The 22,214-nt window shown below is 42.5% G+C and overlaps 1 protein-coding gene across 2 annotated transcripts; it reads left to right on the top strand.

Moving 5' to 3' along the window:
* The first annotated feature begins 642 nt into the window (after positions 1 to 642).
* On the top strand, positions 643 to 16,105 carry LOC116100513 (mas-related G-protein coupled receptor member A). Of its 2 annotated transcripts, none has more exons than XM_031384315.1 (2): positions 643 to 735; positions 14,665 to 16,105. In XM_031384315.1, exons 1-2 carry the CDS (start codon positions 725 to 727, stop codon positions 15,647 to 15,649), a joined length of 996 nt encoding a protein of 331 aa, XP_031240175.1. In that variant the 5' UTR covers positions 643 to 724; the 3' UTR covers positions 15,650 to 16,105. The 2 variants fall into 2 exon arrangements, with proteins under 2 accessions (XP_031240175.1, XP_031240174.1); XM_031384314.1 differs by having other exon boundaries at positions 647 to 735; positions 14,662 to 16,105.
* The last annotated feature ends 6,109 nt before the right edge of the window (positions 16,106 to 22,214 follow it).

Here is a 22,214-nt window from a genome sequence, read left to right as displayed (position 1 = left end):
TAGATAGATCTTTTAATCACTCTTCAATATGTCTAGTATACATAGAACATTTTTATACCTCATGGGGTTGGATTGTATAATTGTTTACAGAGAAAAATTCTAAAATAAAAACAAAAATGAATGTTTGCTGATCAAAACTATAACCTCAGCTATTAAGATGTTTAGGAATAAATAGTTTAATAAGCAGTTGCTTCTAAAGAACAGTGTTTTGAAAGACACTTGCCTTTTGTTTGGTGCATTTCTGTGTTATTTGGAAGAAACTGGAAGTGTGCCGACATCACTGCTTTAACAGAGAAAAGGAGAAGCCAGGCCAAGGAGAGTATGTAGCAACAGCTAGAGACTTTGCTCCATCCCTACTGAGCGCTTGAGGACACTGCTCACTTTGCTTGGCATCATTGTCTAGGTGGCAGGAAACTTCAAGCAACAATCACTTACAGGAAGAAGGACACAGTGGGGTTGTGATGAGTATAAGTTGAGAGACTTTTCTATGAGAAAACAGAAAACCTAGAGATTGAGAAATGTCTCAGGAGGAACATGACGTAATATACCCTACACTCCCACTTGCCAATAGGACTCTGAGCAGGAAACCACAGGGCTGTCTGGGGTATTGATAAACTTTACTTCCTTCCAACTTTTAAATGCACTTCTCCAGAGCAAAGAAATATCCTGTAGTGACTGCATCTTTCCTTCTACGCAAGCCAGCGAGCTACATCCAGCAAGAAGAATGGGGGAAAGGTAAGAGTCTATCTACAACTTATTTCTGAATCTATTGTTATATCTTTTGTGTGCTCATATCCACATAACTCCATACTGGGGCAGCATATTCAAGTTGCCATGAAGACCACAAGAGGAAAAGATGAGCACCGTGCAACTCCCTTTTGGTGAGTTTGGTGCAGACAAGCTGAACAGTGAGTGGTTAGAAGCTGCTAGCTAATATTCATGAGACTCCATCCTGATCTCTTTACCACTAAAGCTTTTGCTGCTAACCTGCTCAATAGATGAGCATCAAATCACAGAACCTTATGACCAGAGAATGCATGCAGTATTCCAGCAGACTTGAGATAACTTCAGTACACATCCACTTGCTTAGTCGGGTTGCAGATGTCAGCAGTGGTGTTGCCAAACAACAGAGCCCAGTCAGCCACTCCACCCAAATTCAGAGCAAAGGGAATTGCCCAGCTATCTAGAGAAACAGAAAGCATGCTCTGATTGCTTAGGGCCAGCAAATCGCTGCCCATTCAGCATCACAGATTAGACACCGAGCAGGGAAGAGGTTTGTCCCCGCCAACGAAAAAGGAAAAAGAAATGTCTGTCCCCACAAATGCTCAGCCATCATGAAAAAAAAAAAAGGCACAGCTTTATAAATCTCAAGAGATTGTGAGTTCTCTGGAAGACACTAACAAAGCTACAACAGCACTGATTTTAAAGCAGGGAGAGAAATGATAGGAAATCCAGACCAGCCTAGTCCTCCTTAAAACTGTCAGTAAAGTTCAAGGATATGAAGACAAGAAATTAATTAAGGTATGGGAACAACACAGCAGCTGAATAAGCAACCACCACCCCACTAAGACACAAATTTGAACAGCTATCTTTTTCATCAGGATATATTGATCATACAAAATAATTGGTTTTGCTAATGTTGTTTCATATGTAAACGCAGTACCTGGATGGGATTCATAGCTTCACCACCCTCTCTTTCCTCCCTTCTCTTGCTCCTCTCCACCATCCCCTAGATAATCCCAAATTGTACTGTCATGAGGGCTTTTTTTTCTTTTCAGTTCTCCAATCCACTCAGTTTTCCTCAATCTGGAATAATCTCATTGCTCATACACGTGTAAGTATAGGTTAGAGGTAGAAATAAGGTATCTTCCTTGATCACACTCCCCACCAGACACTTTATTGGTTGAGTCAGAGTCTCTCACTAAACCTAGAGCTAGCCAATTCCAGCTAATCTGGCTTGCCAGCTTGCTCTGGGGAACCCCTGTCTTAGATAGGGTGACTATTGCTGTGATGAAATCATGACCAAAAGTGACTTGGGTAGGGAAGGGCAACTTGAGTAGGAAACGGTTTGTTTTACTCACAGTTCCATATCACAATCAGAAACAGTGGGGACAGGAACTCAAGCAGGGCAGGGACCTGGAGGCAGGATGCAAAGTCCATAGAGAGATTCTGCTTACTGCCTTGCTTCTCATGGATTGCTCAGCCTGCTTTCCTATGGAACCCAAGACCACCAGCCCAGGGATGGCACTACAACAATGAGCCAGGCCCACCCCCATCAGTCATTAATTAAGAAAATACCCTACAACTGGATCTCATGGAGGCATTTTTGAGGTTCCCTCCTTTCAGATGACTCTAGCTTGTGTCAAGCTGACAGAAAATTAGCCAGCATTGCTTGTTGCCTGTCTCCCAAGTGCTTGGATTAAAGGGAGCTGATGCAGCTACCCAGCTTAGAAGTAGGTTCTGGAGATCTGCACTCCATACCTCATGTTTACACAAGTGCATTATACACTGAACCATCTCCATGGCTTTTTAGAAGGTGATCTGAACCCAAGCACTTGATCCACTGAGCCATAACCCAGCCCCTCATTATTTCCTTTATAGCTGAATAAAACTATTGTATGTGTATGTATGTGTGGGCTGGGCGGTGGTGGCACCCGCCTTTAATCCCAGCACTTGGGAGGCAGAGGCAGGCAGATTTCTGAGTTCAAGGCCAGCCTGGTCTGCAGAGTGAGTTCCAGGACAGCCAGGGCTACACAGAGAAACCCCGTCTCAAAAAAACAAAAAAAAAAGTGTATGTATGTACCAAAAAAAAAAGTGTATGTATGTGTGTATGTGTGTGTGTGTGTGTGTGTGTGCTTCCTTTATCCATACATCCTTTTATGAGCATGTAGGTTGCTTCCATAACTTGATTATTGTGAATAAGACCACAATAAACATAATTATAACTATAATAGTTATAATTGTCTCTCTTGTATATGGACTTTGATTTCTTGAGCTATATACCCAAAAGCAGCCTACGTGGAGCCTATGGCAGTTTTAGCTCTACTTTTTGAATGATAGCCATGATGATTGCCTTACTGGCTGCAATAACTTATATTCCCTCCAGTAGTCAGGGGATCTGTCTTCACTGTGCCCTCGCCAGCCTCCGTTGCTGGTTTCTGCCTTAGTGATGTTCCTTCTGACTGAGATGATCACTTTAACTGGTTTTTTTGCAGCATGAGAGATGGGGGTAGTTTCAATCTTCTACCTGTGGATTTCTTGTTTAATAGCATTGTTTCCTGAAGAGGCCATCTTACTTACCTTTGTTGAGGGTTAGATGGAAGTAGCTGTGTGGTTTTACACCTGCATCCTCTCATCTATGACACTGGTCTCCATTTTCCACTTCTTGTGCTGGTCTTACTCTTGGTTTATTGGTACAGGTCAGTATTACCATTTGAAACCAGACATTGTGATGCTTCTAGCACTGTTCTTGCTCAGGACTGCCGTGGTCATGTGTGGCCTTTTGTGCGTTTGTATGAATTTTAGGGTTTTTATTTCTATTTGTGCAAGAATATAATTGGACTCTTGTGGAGACTCCCCTGAATTCATTTTCACATTACTGATATAGGCAATGGACAGATATGGGTCTTTTCAAAGCTTTAAGTGTCTTCTTCAATTTGTTTCCTCTGATCCTAGCTATTCCATTCTTTCTGACCCTGGTTATACTTACTCCTAGGAATTTCCTGGGTCACTGACTGTGACTATTGCCTGATTTCTTCTTCAGTATATTTCCTGTGATGGTTTGTAGATGCTTGGTCCAGACAGTGGCACTATTAGAAGGTGTAGCCTTGTTGGAGGAAGTGTGCCACTATGGGTGTGGGCTTTAAGACCCTCATCTTAGCTGTCTGGAAGTCAGTCTTCCACTAGCAGCCTTCAGATGAAGATGTAGAATGCTCAGCTCTGCCTGCACCATGCCTGCCTGGATGTTGCCATGTTTCTGCCTTGATGATAATGGACTGAACCTCTGAACCTGTAAGCCAGCGCCAACTAAATGTTGTCCTTGTAAGAGTTGCCTTGGTCATGGTATCTGTTCATATCAGTAAAACCCTAACTAAATTTCCTACTACTATATAAGAAAACTACTACATTTTTAACAGTGTCTGGAAATATATCCATTTCTTCTAGATTTTTCCAATTTATTAGATAGATAACAACTCTTCAAAATATTCCCTAGTAATCCTCTGTCATTATGCCCCCTCTTTAATCCCTAATTTTATTTGGTCTTATCTCTGTCACTCTAGGTTTGCTTGACTGATGGTACTAGTGCTGGTTTAGCTTCTCAGAGTATGAGTTCATTTTATTGGTTCAGTGTATTGTTCTTTTAGTGTCCACTTCATTGACCTTTGCCCTAATCTTTATTGCCTCTGCCTATCAACTAGGGTTTGCCTTGCTCTTGATTATCTAAGACTTTGGGGGCACATCATTAAGTTGTTTTAGTTTTCTCTGATTTTTTTTAACAAAAGCACTCCTAGCTATAAACTACTGATGAGCACTGCCTTCACTGTATGTGAAACTTATGTAAGTTCTGTTTTGATTTTCACATGATTCTAGGATTTTTTTTCAAAATAGCAAATTTTGTCACTTATTTTTTCCAATATTATTTTTATATTTTTCTCTCCAAACCCTCCCACATATCCCTCCCCACCCTTCTCTTTTTTCCCTAATTGTTATTTCATGCATATACATATTCATATATACATATCCTATACATACAAACATATCCTATATATACATACATATATACATACATAGAAGATACACACACACACACACACACACACACACACTCCTAAGTACAACTTGTTTGGTCCATATAGCATTACTTGTATGTATGTTTTAGGGCTGACCTTTTGGCGCTGTTATCTTTTATTTCCTCCCTAGTTTCTTCATCCAAGAAAAGTTTCCATCTCCATTTTTTTTTAAGTTTTCATAGTTTCTTTGCTATTGGTTTCTTTGTTTATTCTACTATGATCTTGTAAGATAAAAAAACATTTCAATTTATTTTGTATATGTAAAGAACTCGGTTATTTAATTTTTTGAAAATTTAATACATGAGTACTATATGTACATCATTTCTACCCCTCCTCTCCCCACTCTAACTCCTCCCACATCCTCCTCCCATGTCCTCCTCCCATACGTTCCTCTATAAAATCCATAACCTCTCCTTGAATTATTATTATAACACACATGTATGAATGCATATACACCCACACGTACAACATACTGAAATCACTTAGTATTGCTTGATTGGATATGTGTTTAGGACTGATTATTTGGGATTGGATAATCTATCAAGGGACTTATCCCTGAAGAGAACTGATTCTTTCCTCTTTTAAGAACCATTGATGACCTGTAGCTTTTCACCTGGAGTTGCACCTTGTGAGATTTCCCCCACCTACATTGATATTTCAACTGAAATTGTCATTATGAGGTCCTGCTTAAGCAATCATACCTCTGAGATTTTATGGGTCACCTAAATAGTGATCTCTCATAGAGAGATCTCCATTGTCTACTGAGAAGAACCTGTATTTCACAGCTGTCACATGGAATATTCTCTATATGTAAAGTCTCTTTAATCTAAGGGGTAGTTTAACTCTAAAGTTTATTTGTTAGTACTTTGCTGGATAATGCATTTATTGGTGAGGGTGCAGTATTGAAGTCAGTCACTATTTTTGTTCCTGGATTTCTCTATCATTTTATATCCAGTTACTTGCTTTACAAATTGTGCATGCCAACATTTAGTGCATATGTATTTTCAATCCTCATATTCTCTTTTTTTCAGTTTTTTATTAATATATTAGCAATATGAAATGGGCTTTACTGTATCATTTTCATGATGTACATATTATATTTTCATCAAAATCACCTCCCTTACATCCCCTCATCTCCCCCAACTCCTGATGATCTCCTCCCTCTTCCCAACTACTCTTTTTTTTCTGATCCTTGTGTCTTCCTTTTGTATCAATCCCTTCACTAATATACAATGGGAGACTTCATCTCTACTGACTGATGTTGATCAAGTCTCCTCTGTTGGAGGTGGATATGATGCTCTGGCCTCCTTTCCTTCACTTTCTTGGCCCTTTGTCTTCATCCTTTCACTCTCAGACTATATTTCTGCATTGAGGGATGCTTCCTATGGTCAACTAGCAGTTCTATCTTGCCATCCCGTGTCTTTCTAAAGGAGAGCTAAGACTGTTTAGTATTGGGTTATTACTGAGGGGTATATTCTAAAGCCTGTAATTTGATGTCATCATTTTGCTGGTTGGTTTTAATGCTTTATCTCCTCTCTCTCTCTCTCTCTCTCTCTCTCTCTCTCTCTCTCTCTCTCTCTCTCTCTCTCTCTCTCTCCCCTCCCTCCCTCCTTTCAAGCTTTCTGGTTTACTTGACATGTTACTCTTACAAGCTTCCAACTGTTCATCTTTTGTTCATTCCTCTTGTGAAACCCTTTTATTTTTTTTCTGAGCTCTGGTGTTTGTAGCTACCTTTCTTCCTCGAATGTGTAGGATCTCTTTAGAGTTTGTGGCGCTCAGTTGGTGGCCATAAATTGCTTAGTTGTACCTGTCTGAGGGAGGAGCTTATTTACTACCCTGTCACTTTCAATGAATAATTTTGTCACAAATAGCAATCTTGGTTGATATGAGAGACATCCAGCACTTCCTGTGTTTCTTTTTATCACATGCATGACTGTAAGAACATGTGTTTCTGCATTTTAGAGTTCCAGGCATAATTTTGATGTGTTTTGCTTTGTAAGTAGGTTAAATTCTTGGATTCTTGGATTTGATCTCTTAATAGTGGCCCAGAGCTCTCGAAAGTTGCAGTTATACCCACCTGTCTTTTCTTTATGGCTTCATGGATCTAATATTGCCTTGACTTCGTCTTGAGTTCCTGCTCCTCTTCTGTATGCTGTAACCTGCTGCCTGTCCTTCCTGCTGGGTTTTTATTTAACTTAATGTGTCTTTTAAATTTCAACATTTCCATTTGGGTTTGGGTTTGATTTTGAGTAGTTTAGGGTATTTATTTTTAGTCTCATTTTTCTTGCTGAACTTCTCACTCTTGTTTCTGATTGTTCTCACCAAGTGTTGTTGTTGCTGCTGCTGCTGCCGCTGCTTTAGTTTTGTTTTGTTAAGACAGGGTCTCACCATGTAGCCGTGGCTGACCTAGAACTTGCTTTGTAGACCAGGCTGGACTCGAACTCACAGAGATCCACCTGCCTCTACCTCCTGAGAGCTGAGACTAGAGGATTGCACCTCCATACCCAGCCTCAGCTATGCTTTCAACTGACACCCCCTCTTCCTCAGTTTGTTCAAATATGCCTTGAGGTTGTTCATAGTCTTTAACATTGGGCTAATGAATTATTTATCTGGCATTTCTACCATCTTGGCATATTTATATTCAGTTACTGGGGACTAATCAGTTCTTTAATATATCACAGCACCTTTCTTCCCATATCCCTTGCATTTGTACCCTGAAACTTGAACTCCAGTCTTTAGGCTGTAGCTGCCCCTTATGTTTGGCTTTATTGCCTCTTTAGCAGATAGTACTTTCTGCCCAAGTAGATCCAGGACCAAGATAATAATCAACTTCCTGGATCCACACAGCTCGTCAGACTAGGCATTCACATCCAACTGAGATGCAAGGTACATTTGGGGTGTGGCTATTTAAAAATGTTTTATGTTGTCTCCCAAGCCAAAGGGCTTGGCTTTCCCTCCTCTCCTAATATAATCCGTCTCCTTGGCAACAGTGAGCAAGCTAGGAAATGCTGGGGACCCCTCCCCCAGTACATACTTCTGGGATGCAGATTCATTTTCTCTGTCTCTGTCTCTGTCTGTCTCTGTCTCTGTCTCTGTTTCTCTGTCTCTCTGTCTCTGTCTCTGTCTCTGTCTCTGTCTCTCTCTGTCTCTCTCTCTGTCTGTCTCTCTCTCTCTCTCTCTCTCTCTCTCTCTCTCTCTCTCTCTCTCTCTCTCTCTCTCTCTGAGACAGGGTTTCTCTGTGTAACCCTAGTTGTCCTGGTACTCACACTGTAGACTATGCTGGCCTGGAACTCACAGAGATCCTCTGCCTCCCTTTGTTGGGATCAAAGGTGGTACTACCACCCGGGTGCAGATAGAGTCTTAAACCTTGTGTTTGCAAAGAAACAGCATATGGAGCTTGTCTCTTTGATTTCAGCCCTACTCAGGTCGAGAGAATTGTGTTTCCTATGCCTTTGTTTATCACTCTATGTTAGGGTCTATTTTTTTCTTCTGTAAATCTAAAGTTCAGTATTTCTGGGTTTTGCCTTGTCTTGGTCTACAATGTGGCCCTATTCTTCCTGCCTCTCCATACTACTCACTTCTGGCAGCCTTGCAGCTGATCAGCGGAAATGCAGGAAGGTCCCAGATAATTCACTGTCTTCCCCATCTGTCTTCATTGTGGAACACCTATTCATTCACCACAGCATCTTTGCAGGAACTGAGAGAACTAGGCACGAGACTAGAATACATGATTTTAGTATTTTTTTAAAGACACCTTAGAAGCAGAAAGGGGAAAGTTGCCTGTATCACCTCTCCCCACATTAGAAGAGAGAGATCCCAAAAGATTGAGTCCAGATCTTAGATTTAAAATCTTGTATCAGGTGTTTCATTATGACACCTATGCCAGTCAGATCCCACATCCCCTTCCCCTAAGCAAATGACCTAGAACTGAGCCTCGAGAACCATACTAGCCCAGGCTAATGGCTGTCTCTCTCATCTCTACCTCACCTCATCATGACAGAAGACTCCACCCACTGGGAGATAAGGCAGGAAAGTGAATATGTGACTTAGCCTTACAGAATATCAGACCCACTACAGTGACATCCAACACTAGACAGAGTTAAAACACCTCATCCACTGGCCAGCGTTTTCATATTGATTCTCTAACCCCACCTTGGCATGCCCACAGAGACAGGTTTGGGTTTCACTTGCAGCAGCAGCAGTCTTAGTTTGGCCTTTGGTGGACCCCTGAGATAGTGCAGGTTCCTTCATCCATTAGCTCTCTGGTGTAACTGACTTCAGCATATCCCACCATCCAATTCCCAACCTCAGACGGCACATCATTGACTAACGTCCCAGCCACTGACTTAAGACAAAGTAGAATCCTCAAGGTGTTGCCTTAGAATTCACTGTGAGGCTCTGGTGTTGGCCAGGGCCATATAGATGTCTGTTCCCAAGACAGAGACCGTTGCGAAGCCTCTGGACCTATCCCCCTGCCAGGGAAGAAAAGTGGCCGACTGTTGGTTGGGTTCTGCCCTGGCCTGCTTCACCTGTATCTGAGCACGCTATTTTTAACCATGAATTTACCTCAACAAAAGGAAGCCTGTAACAGAAATATCCTGTTCCTCCCAAGTCCTACATGGTTTCTGTGGGTTTAGGGATGTCGGCGTTTCCTACCACAATGCCCACTACACCCTTCTCCCAATCCCAGGCAGCAATGAGTGGGGGGGGGGGGGGGGGGGGGATGAAATCTACACCGAACCATTGTATGAGAGCTATAGGTACACCACAGAGAGAAAGAGAGCTACAGTGCCTGAGCACATGCTGGTGATCAGACAAGGTGCCAACATCTAACACAGAGCCAAACTTCCCCTTTGATGTGGCCCTCTAGGCCCATTTAACACCAACTGTGAACTTAGGACAAACCTGGGCTTGGAGCGCCCTCTAGTGGTGAAACAGTGACAACACCCCCCAAACAGCAAGGTCACCACAAACCTCAAGTTTGGGAGCTCAGAGTAAATAAACAAGCTGCTTAGATTCTCTAGGTACGCAAAGTCCCATTGTAAGCACTAAGTCTATAAACCATTCCTTGAATATGCAGATGGTATTCTTGTCAACACGCTCAAGAGCTTTCAAGGAGGTCTGAGGGTGGTATGTATATTTAGCAAGCACCAACCTCAGCTTCAGTCCTCAGCACTAGAAAATAGAGATCATGACCTTCGCTAATGAACAAAATAAAGGAAGCGAGATTCTGGGAAGATTATTCATTTGGTAAAGTGCTTTCTGCACAAGCAGGAGGCCCAGAACTCTAATACCTGGCATCTCACATAAAAGCCAGGCGTGGCACATACCGGTAAAGAAAGCAGAGACAGAGGATCCTTGGGGGCTTTTGGGCCAATTAGTCTGACTAAATTAGTGAGCTGTGGGCTCAGTGAGATGGTCTGTCTTTAAAACTAAGCTATCAAGCAATTGAGAAAAATAACCATGGACATCAATCTCTGCCCTGTCCCCGTTCATACATACACACACACACACACACACACACACACACACACACACACACACATTGCCAAATATACACACAAAAACCCAAAACTAAAGTATAATCATCCAAATCAATGCAAAAAGGGCATTTCTTAAAATTCATTCCTTTTAAAATACCAAAAATGAAACTGAATGGATAGGTTCAAAAGGACTGTGTCTGAATATATTAAATACCATACTCAGTGAGGCACAGCTGATGTCATAGAAAAGCTGGAAGCTTTTTCTCTAAGATCTCAAATAAAACAAAGAAAGTCAAAGATGCTTGCTTTTACTGTATTATTCAACATAGTCCCTGACTTAGGGTTTTACTGCTATGAAGAGACACTATGACCAAGGCAACTCTTATAAGGACAACATTTAATTGGGGCTGACTTACAGGTTCAGAGGCTCAGTCCATTATGGTCAATGCAAGAACATGGCAGCATCCAGGAAGGCATGGAGCAGGAGGAGCTGAGAGTTCTACCTCTTCATCTGAAGGCTGCTAGCAGAACACTGGCTTCTAGGCAGCTAGGATGAGGGTCTTATAGCCCACACCCACAGGGACACACCTTCTAATCATGCCACATCCTGGGCCAAGCATATACAAACTACCACAGTGCTAGAAGTCTTCGCTGGTGAGTTGAGGCAAGATAAAATATTTTAATTAATAATATTAATTAAGAATAAGAAAGTCAAGACCTGACTTTTTCAGGTGACAAGATTCTAAGTTCAACAATTCTAATTCTAATCAGCAGTTCTAAGTCCCCCAAAGGCCACTAGAACTAGTAAGTGAACTCAGCATACAGAGGGGATGCTAGAGAAAGCTGTGACCCCAGGGAACACACTTACACAGACCTATTCTATCCAAGTAGGCCCCAACTCCCAACAACACAACGATCATATGGAGTCCACCAATGGTTTAATATATTTATCACTAATCAGCTAATCTCTGGAGGTGACCTTTCACACATATCGAGAGATAATGCTTCATTGGATCTCCCAGGTGTTTCTTAACCTAATCAAACTTACAGTCATGATGAACTGTGACAAAGTCCACCCCTCCCCAACCTGACACTCCAATATATCACTTTAAACCACAAGGTTTTACTGTTGAGCCTCAAATGACTTCTGTCTCTCTCACAACAAAAAACCCACCCAGTCCTCCATCCAGTCCAACTGCAAAAGTCCCCAAAGCTTCAGCAGATCCAACATTATAAATTCAGACTCTCCTGAGACTCAAGATGCACTTTCAGCTATGAACACCTATAAAATATACAAATTATATAATCCCATCAAGCTGTGACACAGAGTAAACATCACCATCCCAACAGGGATAAATGGAGGAATCGAGAAAAAGGATCGTATTACAGCAAGAACAAAACCCAGAAGGAAGCACACTGTAGCTCCATGTCCAATATCTAAGGCATATGGTATCATGATCTAAGCACCAACAGGCTTGGGCAGCTAAGCTAAGTTTGTAGCCCACTTGGCCTCTCTCTGAAGCTGGCTCCACTTGGTATCTGTGCCTTTCCTCTGCAGAATTCTTTATCTGTAGCACTTCCAACATCCTGGGATTGCCATTGCAGTTTAGGCTTTACCCTGAAGTCAGTTCACCTATCACACTCTTGGGGCATCCACTGTAAAGAATGCCACCCTGCTACACATTGCCAGACTTTCTAGCTTTCCTTTGGAATTTCAGTGGGAAACTCCATGATCCAGTAACTTTTGTATTCTGAATGCACCACAAGAACAATGGCTATGTCTATACTAACTCAAGCAGTATCTGGACTCCCAAGGGTCATGACTTCAACAGCCTCTGAGAACCTCAGCAAATGAACCTGAGAAAGCATTTCCACTGGTGTAAGAATGTCCTAGGGTCCCATTTGTCTCATAGGAAAGCCTTTCAAATTAGTGTTCTAGTTTGCACCCTTGACCATGCAATGGATAGAGTATGGCCAGAGAATCTTGAAGTGTCCTCAGAAATATTTCTCTTTATTGGCCATAGTATTTCCTGTTTGGTTGGTTTGGTTTGGTTGGGTTGGATTGGGGTTTTTTTCAACTCAACACAAACCTAGACAAACCGAAAGAGAATTGAGAAAATGTCTCCATCAGATTGGATGGCAGGCAAGTCTGTAGGCATTTTCTTGACTAATGATTGATGTAAAAGGGCCATACACACTGTTAGCTGAATAATCCTTGAGTAGTGAACTAGTTAACTGTAGTTCTCCATGTGATGTAGAGCATCATGGTGGAGTTCTGTGGGGATTTTGAGCACCATGTTGGTGTATATAGTGCTGTAGAGCATCATGGTGGGAGTGTGTAGTTATTTATAGCATCATGTTAGGACTTGTAGTGATGCAGGGAATCATGTTAGGAGTGTGTAGTAATTTATAGCATCATGTTAGGAGTGTGTAGTCATGCAGGGCATCATGGTGGGATTGTGTAGAGGGGTAGAGCGCCATATTGGTGTGTGAAATGTCAAAGAGCATCACAATGGGAGTGTGTCGTGATGATTAGCACCAAGGGAGGAGTGTGTAGTGATGCAGACATCATGGAGAGAGTGTGTAGTGATGAAGGGCATCATAGTAGGATGGCATTATAGTAGGATGGCATCATAGTAGGATGGCATCATAGTAGGATGGCATCATAGTAGGATGGCATCATAGTAGGATCGTGTAGTGATATGAGGAGAGCCTTGAGCAGCACTGCAAAAGATCAGGGATGAGTATTAAAATGGCTCGCATGGCATGATCAGAAGATAATTCCTTTGTCTGATTAAGTCCTAGTTTTTTTTCAGCCATGTTAAACAAGGATTCTACAAACCCAAGTACACTAGTCAACAAACTAAATATAACTTTTCCTTTTGAAATTACTGGTTCAATAACTAACAAATACCTCAGGCCCTAAAATTAGCTTTGAACATGTCTAAGCTCCCTGACTGGAAGTAAAAGATTTACTGGGTTTCCACTTACTTCCTTTTCTTTTCTTTTATTATTATTAGATAGCTTCTTTATTTGCATTTCAAATGCTATCCCCTTTTTTCATTTCCCCTCCAAAAACCCCCTATCCCATCCCTCTTCCCCCTGCTCACTAACCCACACACTTCTGCTTCCCTGTTCTGGCATTCCCCTACACTGGGGCATTGAGCCTTCACAGGACCAAGGGCCTCTCCTCTCACTGATGTCCCACAAGGCCATCCTCTGGTGCATATGTGCCTGGAGTTGGGACCATAGTGGCTGGTGTCTCTTAAGAGAGCACAGGAGGAAGCTGTGCATTCATTCCAGGGTGCCTCTCTGCATCCTCCTTTGGCCTGGAGGCCTCTATGAATTCCTGAACTAAAAAAAAAAAAGCTTCCAGACCCTGATTTTTCTTCCTAGACAGCTGCTATTGTCTAACTACCATGTTGTCAACTTCTTCTCCTTACTCTTTCTGTACTTTGTTTAAGCGGGATGGTTTCTTATTCTACAATACGGACTGCCATCTAGAAGTTGGATATTTACCGGCTTTGGATATTTCTTCTCTGGCTTTTCTCCCATCCACATATAATCAATACACCATGCTGATGATTCTAAAGGACTGCTCAAAGGCAAGGAATGGATTTCAGGACTTTGGGGTTCTTAGTAAGTTGCCTGCTCTCTGTCAGCCTTGTATCACCTCCCCTGAAACACAAAAATAATTATCCCTAACAGGCAAGTTAGGCCTGACAAGTAATGATCACAAATGAAGTGCATTATAAACATCTGAAAATCTCATAATAAAACTCATCACCTTATACAGTTAATATGTTCTGGGGTCTGCTTAAATCCAACATAAATCCAACATAACTCAAATACCATGTCAATGCAGATGACAAAAATTTATTGTAATCAACTGGTCCATCGGGGCCACAGAACAGACCCAAGAGATGAACTACGACCCTGAAGGAATATTGTACAGCTTAGTTAAGGAATGAAACCTTAATGATAGGGGAGTGGAATGGCTATAGCATTGTCCAATCATGTTTTGACATAAGGGGTTGAGCAAGGGAGTTTTCATCAATCAGCTTAGGAGTAAGTTCCTGGGTCTGGGAATAGAAACTTAAACTAACCCTGTCAGCAAGATGGAGAAGATGACCCTGAGATATCTGCTACTCTGACAACTATTTCCTTATAATAGAAGCTGTTCAGCCATGGGGAAGTTCCCAGCTCCACCTAGGTCCTGGGAGCTTGGATTTAGTTTCTCTCTATGATTAAATGGAGTCTGAAAATGAAACGGTAGTTCTTAGAATAGTTTTCTTTTGCTTGTTCCCAACAAATATGTGTTAATAAGATATGCCTTTAACAAAAGGTGTGTTCATAGGAAGGTCTCATGTCCTTCTTTGTGTTCCCAGCAGCACTGGTGCAGGGTTTCTGGCCCTAAACGCCTCAGCCTCACCAATGGCACTCACGACAACAAATCCAATGGACAAAACCATACCTGGAAGTTTCAACAGCAGGACCCTGATCCCAAACTTGATGATCATCATCTCCGGACTGGTCGGGCTGACAGGAAACGCCATTGTGTTCTGGCTCCTGGGCTTTCGCTTGCGCAGGAATGCCTTCTCAGTCTACATCCTAAACTTGGCCCTGGCTGACTTCCTCTTCCTCCTCTGTCACATCATAGATTCCACACTGCTGCTTCTCAAGTTTGTCTACCCTAACATTATCTTCCTCCCGTGCTTTAACACGGTCATGATGGTTCCCTACATCGCAGGCCTGAGCATGCTCAGTGCCATCAGCACTGAGCGCTGCCTGTCTGTCCTGTGCCCCATCTGGTTTCGCTGCCGCCGCCCAAAACACACATCAACCATCATGTGTGCTGCAATCTGGGTCCTGTCACTGTTGATCTGCATTCTGAATAGGTATTTCTGTGGCTTCTTAGATACCAAATACGAAAATGACAACCGGTGTCTGGCATCGAACTTCTTTACGGCCGCATGCCTGATATTTTTGTTTGTGGTCCTTTTTCTGTCCAGCCTGGCTCTGGTGGCCAGGTTGTTCTGTGGCGCTGGGCGGATGAAGCTCACCAGATTGTATGCAACCATCATGCTAACCGTTTTGGTTTTTCTCCTCTGCGGCTTGCCCTTTGGCATCCACTGGTTCCTGTTAATCTGGATTAAGATCCATTATGGTGTACTTGCTTATGGCCTTTATCTGGCATCCCTCGTCCTGACTGCCGTTAACAGCTGTGCCAACCCCATCATTTACTTCTTCGTGGGCTCCTTCAGGCATCAGTTGAAGCACCAGACCTTCCAAATGGTTCTCCAGAGGGCGCTGCAGGACACTCCTGAGACAGCTGAAAACACAGTAGAGATGTCAAGCAGCAAAGTGGAGCCGTGATGAAGAGACTCTGCCCGGACCTCAGAGCTGGCTTTGGAGTGAGCACTGCCCTGCTGCACTTGACCACTGTCCACTCTCCTCTCAGCCTTGTGACTTGACATGCCTCAGTGGTCCACCAACAGCTCTCCATTGACTTAGTTTTTCTACCTCTCCTGAGTAAAAGCATTAATCAGAAAGTATCATGTCTGCATCCTTCTTGGCATTAATGAACTTCTCGTGCTAACTTCCTCTGAAGCTTTCTTGCTGTTTCTTTGCAACTTTTGTTGCCATGGAAATAGCCCAGGTCCAAAACCAGGACTCACTTGTCTGTGATTGTTCTGTACCTGAATGTAAAGACAAAGGAGCCCCCATGGTTTCCTGTGAAACATCCTCATGAGATAACAACTTCAACAAAGATGGTTTACACTGAGCTGGAGAGATGGCTCAGTGGTTTAAGAGCACTGACTGCTCTGCCAGAGGTCCTGAGTTCAATTCCCAGCAACCACATGGTGGCTCACACGCATCTGTAATGGAATCCAATGTACCCTTGTGATATGTGTCTGAGGACAGCTACGGTGTACTCATATAAATAAAAATAAATAAATCTCTTTTTAAAAAAAAACAAAAAGATGGTTTACACCTATTCAATCACAACGCTCACCATGCCGATAATAGCATAAGACTTATACACAATTTACAAAGACAGGTATGAGGCCCAGACACCATACTATATTACACACTCTCAGGACCCTGTGGTTCGGCAGAAGAAGCCATGTCTTCCAGCCAGCTGACCCCAGCAGCCAGAAGTCTTGAAGTAGCTGAGTATATAGATGCTGTGAGTTGTAAATGATGAAGAGCAGCAAGACTATATTTTTCAGCTGATTCAATCATAACCACCTTAGATCTCCCTGTCCATCCATGGAAACAAAAGCAGGTAATGGAGTTACAAAATGTCACTGGTCTGTTCTTATTTCATAAGGAATGTAGGCCCTATTTTCTGAACAAGGCTGTGAGATTTGACTTTACTGTATCATGGCCTAAATATAAGAACCATATTGATTATGAAAAACCTATCCTCTCAACCATAGCTATAATTGAAATGAGCATGTTCTCTTTGTACCTGACTGACAGCTGCCTGGCATTTGGAGAGATCATTGTGACATGTTCTTTCTATATGTAGAGATAGCACCAATGACATACCATGACAGTTTTAGCCATAAAAATAGATGTGATTTTTACCCCTAGTATCAGGAGCTCCCAGCAATATAGAAGAGTCTCCTTACACAGATCTGTCATACAGATGACTCCAAAGGCATCCAGGACAAAACACAGATATGTGAAAAGAGAGAGTATCTTGTTTATAAACTATAGTTACAAATACGCAATTAAGGTGAGTAAACTGGGGACCATTTCCTGGGATGCTTGAAATCTGAATTGATGACTCTACAATTTTGACTACCATATTAAATTTTTTGTGGCAGGCATGGAAAGATAAACAGTCTAGACACAATAAAATGGGAGAAGGGAGAATTCATTGTTACATTTCCTTAACAAGACCTTAAGATTCTTCAGAGAATAGTTATCAGTGCATACACACACATCTTTACTATCCTGGACTCTGCCAGATACTTGGCCTTAGCTGCAACAAGGATCCTAGACTGCAACATCCATAATGGCTCTGAACAGACAGGTGTTGGCATAGATATGCAAAAACAGCTGAAGTCAACTCTAAAATAATGACAAATCAGACAGAGCCAGCGGGCCTGTACTCACCAAGCCAAAAGGCAGTATCTTTTCCCCCCCGTCCCTCCTTCCAGCCCTCCTCCCAGGGATATTCCATCCCTGCTTTTCCTTGGGTTGCAGAAAAATGATAAAAATAAAACTGGGGGGATTTTGGAAGTAAGCAGTGGAGAGCAAGCAGAATGTCCCCACTTGTCTGATACAGTCTTTTTGAGAGCAGAGGAAAGAGCTCCGGCCTCAGAGTAAATTTAACATTTCATTCCCTGAGTAACTCTTAACTCTAAACATTAGCTTAAGAGTTGATAAGGACCTAACAGAAACCTCATACTTGAGAAGTCACCTAAGGTCTTTGTATATTCAGGATAGACTTTTTTTTTCTTTGCCAGTGTAACAAAGTGAGAACTCTGCCACTGAGCTACATCTCCAGCCTTACACCACCTGGGCATTCACGTTAAGCCCTTTGGAACAGCTTGCCACACTTGTAACAACAGAGTAGCTCAGCCTCTGGTGCTCTGAAGAGGACAGTGGGAGAAAGAGACATGGCTTGGCCATGCTGTGCTCTCTCTGTACATTTCTATGCATTCCCTTCCAAAAGCTATAGGGAGAAAAGATAAAAATTTAATGTTGCTTAATTGCCATAAGTTCCTGTGACATTTTCTTCCAGCCTAGGTGTGTGGTTAACATCTATCTAGAAAACCAGTGTTCTGGTTAGTGGTGACTGATATCCATGTGGGTGGTCCATCTACAAACTGCTTTGTCTGTTGTTTTATAACATTGTATTCTGGTTTAGTTGTAAGTGTGTGCCCAGCGCCTGTGTGTGTATGTGAGGGTGTATGTGCATGCCTGTGTATGTGTGTGTGTCTGTGTCTGTGTGTCTGTGTGTGTGTGCGTGTCTGTGTGTATGTGTGTGTATCTCTGTGTTTGTATGTGTGTGTGCATGTGTGTGTGTATGTCTGTGTGTGTGTGTCTGTGTGTATGTGTGTGTGTGTCTGTGTGTGTCTGTGTCTATGTCTGTGTGTCTCTGTGTGTGTGTACATGTGTGTGTCTGTGTGTGTGTCTGTGTGTGTCTGTGTGTGTCTCTGTGTGTGTATGTCTCTGTGTGTGTCTGTGTGTGTACGTCTGTGTGTCTGTGTGTGTATCTGTGTGTGTACATCTGTGTGTCTGTGTATGTGTGTATGTGTGTGTCTGTGTGTGTATATCTCTGTGTGTGCATGCATGTGTGTGTGTGTCTGTGTGTGTGTATGTCTCTGTGTGTCTGTGTATGTGTCTGTGTCTGTGTGTGTGTCTGTATGTCTGTGTGACTGTGTATGTGTATGTGTGTGTCTATGTATGTGTCTGTATCTGTGTGTGTGTCTGTATGTCTGTGTGTCCGTGTGTGTGTGCGTGTGTGTGTGTGTGTGTGTGTCTGTGTCTGTGTCTGTGTGTGTGTATGTCTCTGTGTGTGTGTGTGTGTGTGTGTGTGTGTGTGTCTGTGTGTACAGGCGCATGTGCCTGGGAGCAGCCCAGGCTGAGGGCAGGGCTTGGAGTGGGCGGATGTAAGAGTGGCGAGGGGAGACTCAGACCCAGGACACCATTCAGAATCATTTCATGAGAGACAGGACAGGGAGGAGGCACACTTGGGTATGGCTTGACCTGCTCTGACAGCCTGTGTCTCTCACAGGCTTTGTTTATACATAAAATCATTTCCTCAGAAATTTTATTCATTGATTACACAGCTTTTCAAAATATATTTACTTCTAAAGTCTTCCTTAATTCCATAAGGATATTGAGAGGAACAAGCAAGCCAACAGCAACTTTATGAGAACTAAACTTAACATTATGATAAAATCAATTTCCTTTGAACTTAGTAACTTCTTTCTTAAGATTGATGTCATTAAGCCTGGTGATTACAGAAATACTAGACAGGGTGACTCTATTTGAATTTGATTCTGTTTCAGTTTGACACAGATTTAATAGACCAAAAGTTATTTCCTTCTACCTGTTATATCAAGCTTGGCTTTCTGCAAAAGTTCAGTCTCTCTGACTCTTATTTAATTCTTCCTTTCCTTCCTCTATATTTCTTTTATGTTTGGCATAAGACCACCCTCCTTTTTCTTTTATTCTTAAAATACTGGGCAGCTCTTACTTAAGCAAAGGCAGTTTGTTCTTTGTTTCTCTATAAGATCAGAGAAGTTCTGGCCTGACAAGTCTCTTCAGGAAGGCGGATAGCTCACTGAACCAAAATATTTTCCTCCGTGTCTCTGTCATGAACCCTTGTTTCAGTATGATTCCTATCTTTATTACAATTCTGTAAAGAATAGAAGAACATCATAATTCCTAAAACTGCTTGCTTTTGTAGACAGGTACCAAGGCTTGTCATTAGCTGTGTTGTGATCACAGTCTCTTCTTGTTCATACTAGTCCCTTATTTCTGAAGCTGAACACAAAAGTCTAGTGATTCAGTCACAGTTTGTCAGCTTCTAGAATTTCCCTGTTTTTCTTCTTTAATAATTTTTCTCAAATCTTCTGTCTCATGCTTATTAATAACCTTCATTAATGATTTAAGTAATAAGTTCTAAGAAAGGCTCAATTTTCTGCATAACTGTTCTTTCTGAGGAACTTCCACTCATTTCATTCTTGTCTGCACCAGCTTTTTGTTATTCCAGCTCTAGCTTTTGGAAAGAGGCCTTTAACAGTGAAGAACATAAATATAAGCAAGAGGTGTGTAGCTTATACACCTTGAAGGGTCAGTTCAAGGTCATCCAAGCATTAGGACTTTATCAAACAGCGCCTTCAGGACACTTGGCACCGCCATGCATGGGTGCATGTGTACATGCGTGTGAGTCTGTGTGTCTGTATGTGTAGTGCCTTTCACTCTTTGTTTAAGCTACCTGCACAAGTTAGCCTGGGATTCACCACACAGGCCAAGATGGTTAGCCCAAGAGTTTCCTGGGATCCTATCCCCATCCTGACTTCCATCTTGCAGCACTAGTTACAGGCCTGCACCACCACACCCTGCTTTGTGCATGGCGTATTAGTTACTTATCTTGTTATTGCAACAAAATATCTGATCAAAGCAACTTGAGAAATGAAGGGTCTCCTTTGGCTTACAGGTCAAGACCAGGGCAATCCTGACAAGGCGGTTGTAGTAGCAAGATCATGAGACTGAAGCTTACATCACCCCCTTTGTTGGGAATCAGGGAGCAATGAGTGTTCCATGCTCATCTGGATTTCCCCCATTGTATTCAGTCCTGGACCCCAGTCCATGGAACAGTGATACCCACGTTCAGGGTGGACTTCCCACTTCACTTAACCTAATCTGGATAATCCCTCACAGACATTCCCAGAGACTAACATAATCCAGGCAACTGATTGTTTTTCTAGGTGATTCTAGATCCTATTCGATTGGCATTAAATATTAACCATCACACACGGATTCTGGGGATCTGAACTTAGGTGTTCACATTTGCAAAACAAATACCTTACTACCTTCCCAGGCCCATCCTTAGATCTCACTATTTGAGTGCTCTGTAAATGGACTCCCACACTTAGCACAACATCCTTAGGATTCATCCAAGTTGCAGCATGTACCAATAATTCATTGATGGTTTGTTGCATTTGGTTGGTTGGTTGGTTGGTTTTTGGTTTTGGTTTTGTTTTTTTCTGTGATAGAGCAGGATTCTACAGGTCACAAGTGAGAGGGCGCTTGGATTGTTTCCAGACTAGTGAGACCCTGCGTGTTGACTCCTGGCTGTGAGACACGGGACAGAGCTGTCTCCAGTGCCCTAACACCTGTGACTGTAGTAGCAGAAGAGGTGAGCCAGGCTGCTGGGGCGGCACTGCCAGGGTAACAGCCTCATAGAAAAGAGATGGGGAGTAAGAAACCTAGATCCCTCGCCTCCTGCTTCCGGGGCCCTGTGGTGTCAACAATCCAAATAGAAACAGAAGAAAAAGGGTCCAAAGGATGGGGTCCATAGTACCCACTCTCTTGGGATGCCAAATGGCAGAGAAAGATGACAACTGAAAGAATCCTCATGGCCCATGAGACTATCCCTCACATCTCCTGTCTTTTATTCTTTTGTCCCCTAGGGTTTTCAATGCTTTGAAAATGGGATTTTTAAAAGGTAAAGACATATTCATTGTAATAATGACCTTAATTAGGGCCTTACTAAACATGAGTTAGAAACTCCAAAGCATCAGACCCAAAGACAGCTCCTCACACCCAGTCCTAAAGGGGAACCAGCATCTTTGCGATTCTCCGTGACTCTAAGCCCTATCAATGCTGCAGGGACTTGGGGAGAGTAGGATGGAATGAGGGGACATTTCCTTTGTTAATCCCATGACCCAGGAATTAGTTATATGATTCTACTCATCTGCCATTGGTTATATCAGTATTCAGATGCTCAGCTCACATGATAACATCAACATCAGGAGGGAAAAATGGGAACTGGACATAGTGACACATGCCTGTAATCCCAGCACTGGGAGGGAGGTAAGGGCAGGAGGACCAATAATTCAGGGTCCTCCTCAGTCAAATAGAGATCCATTTCTAACTTAAAACTCAAACTATCACAATCAAAGAAGAGGAGAGTGGGCCATTGCGATTGGGCTAAAGCATTTTCCACCAAGCCTGATGACCTAAGTGTGATCCTCAGAACCTCCATAGTAGAAGGAAAGAACCAAGTGACCCCCACAAGCCATCCTCTGACATCCACACAAGCACTATGGCATGTATACACACACAACTAAAAGGGGAGAAGAGAGGGAATACTGGGATGCACTTGCATCTTCAAAGATAATCTCTTCAATTCTATGTTCACATAAAGAATATTTTTAAGTTCCCAAAAAGGGATAAGAGCAAATGTGAG

Source organism: Mastomys coucha, unplaced genomic scaffold (genome assembly GCF_008632895.1).
Source record: "Mastomys coucha isolate ucsf_1 unplaced genomic scaffold, UCSF_Mcou_1 pScaffold21, whole genome shotgun sequence".
NCBI classification, from domain to species: domain Eukaryota; kingdom Metazoa; phylum Chordata; class Mammalia; order Rodentia; family Muridae; genus Mastomys; species Mastomys coucha.
This window is presented reverse-complemented; position numbering and strand designations above follow the sequence as displayed.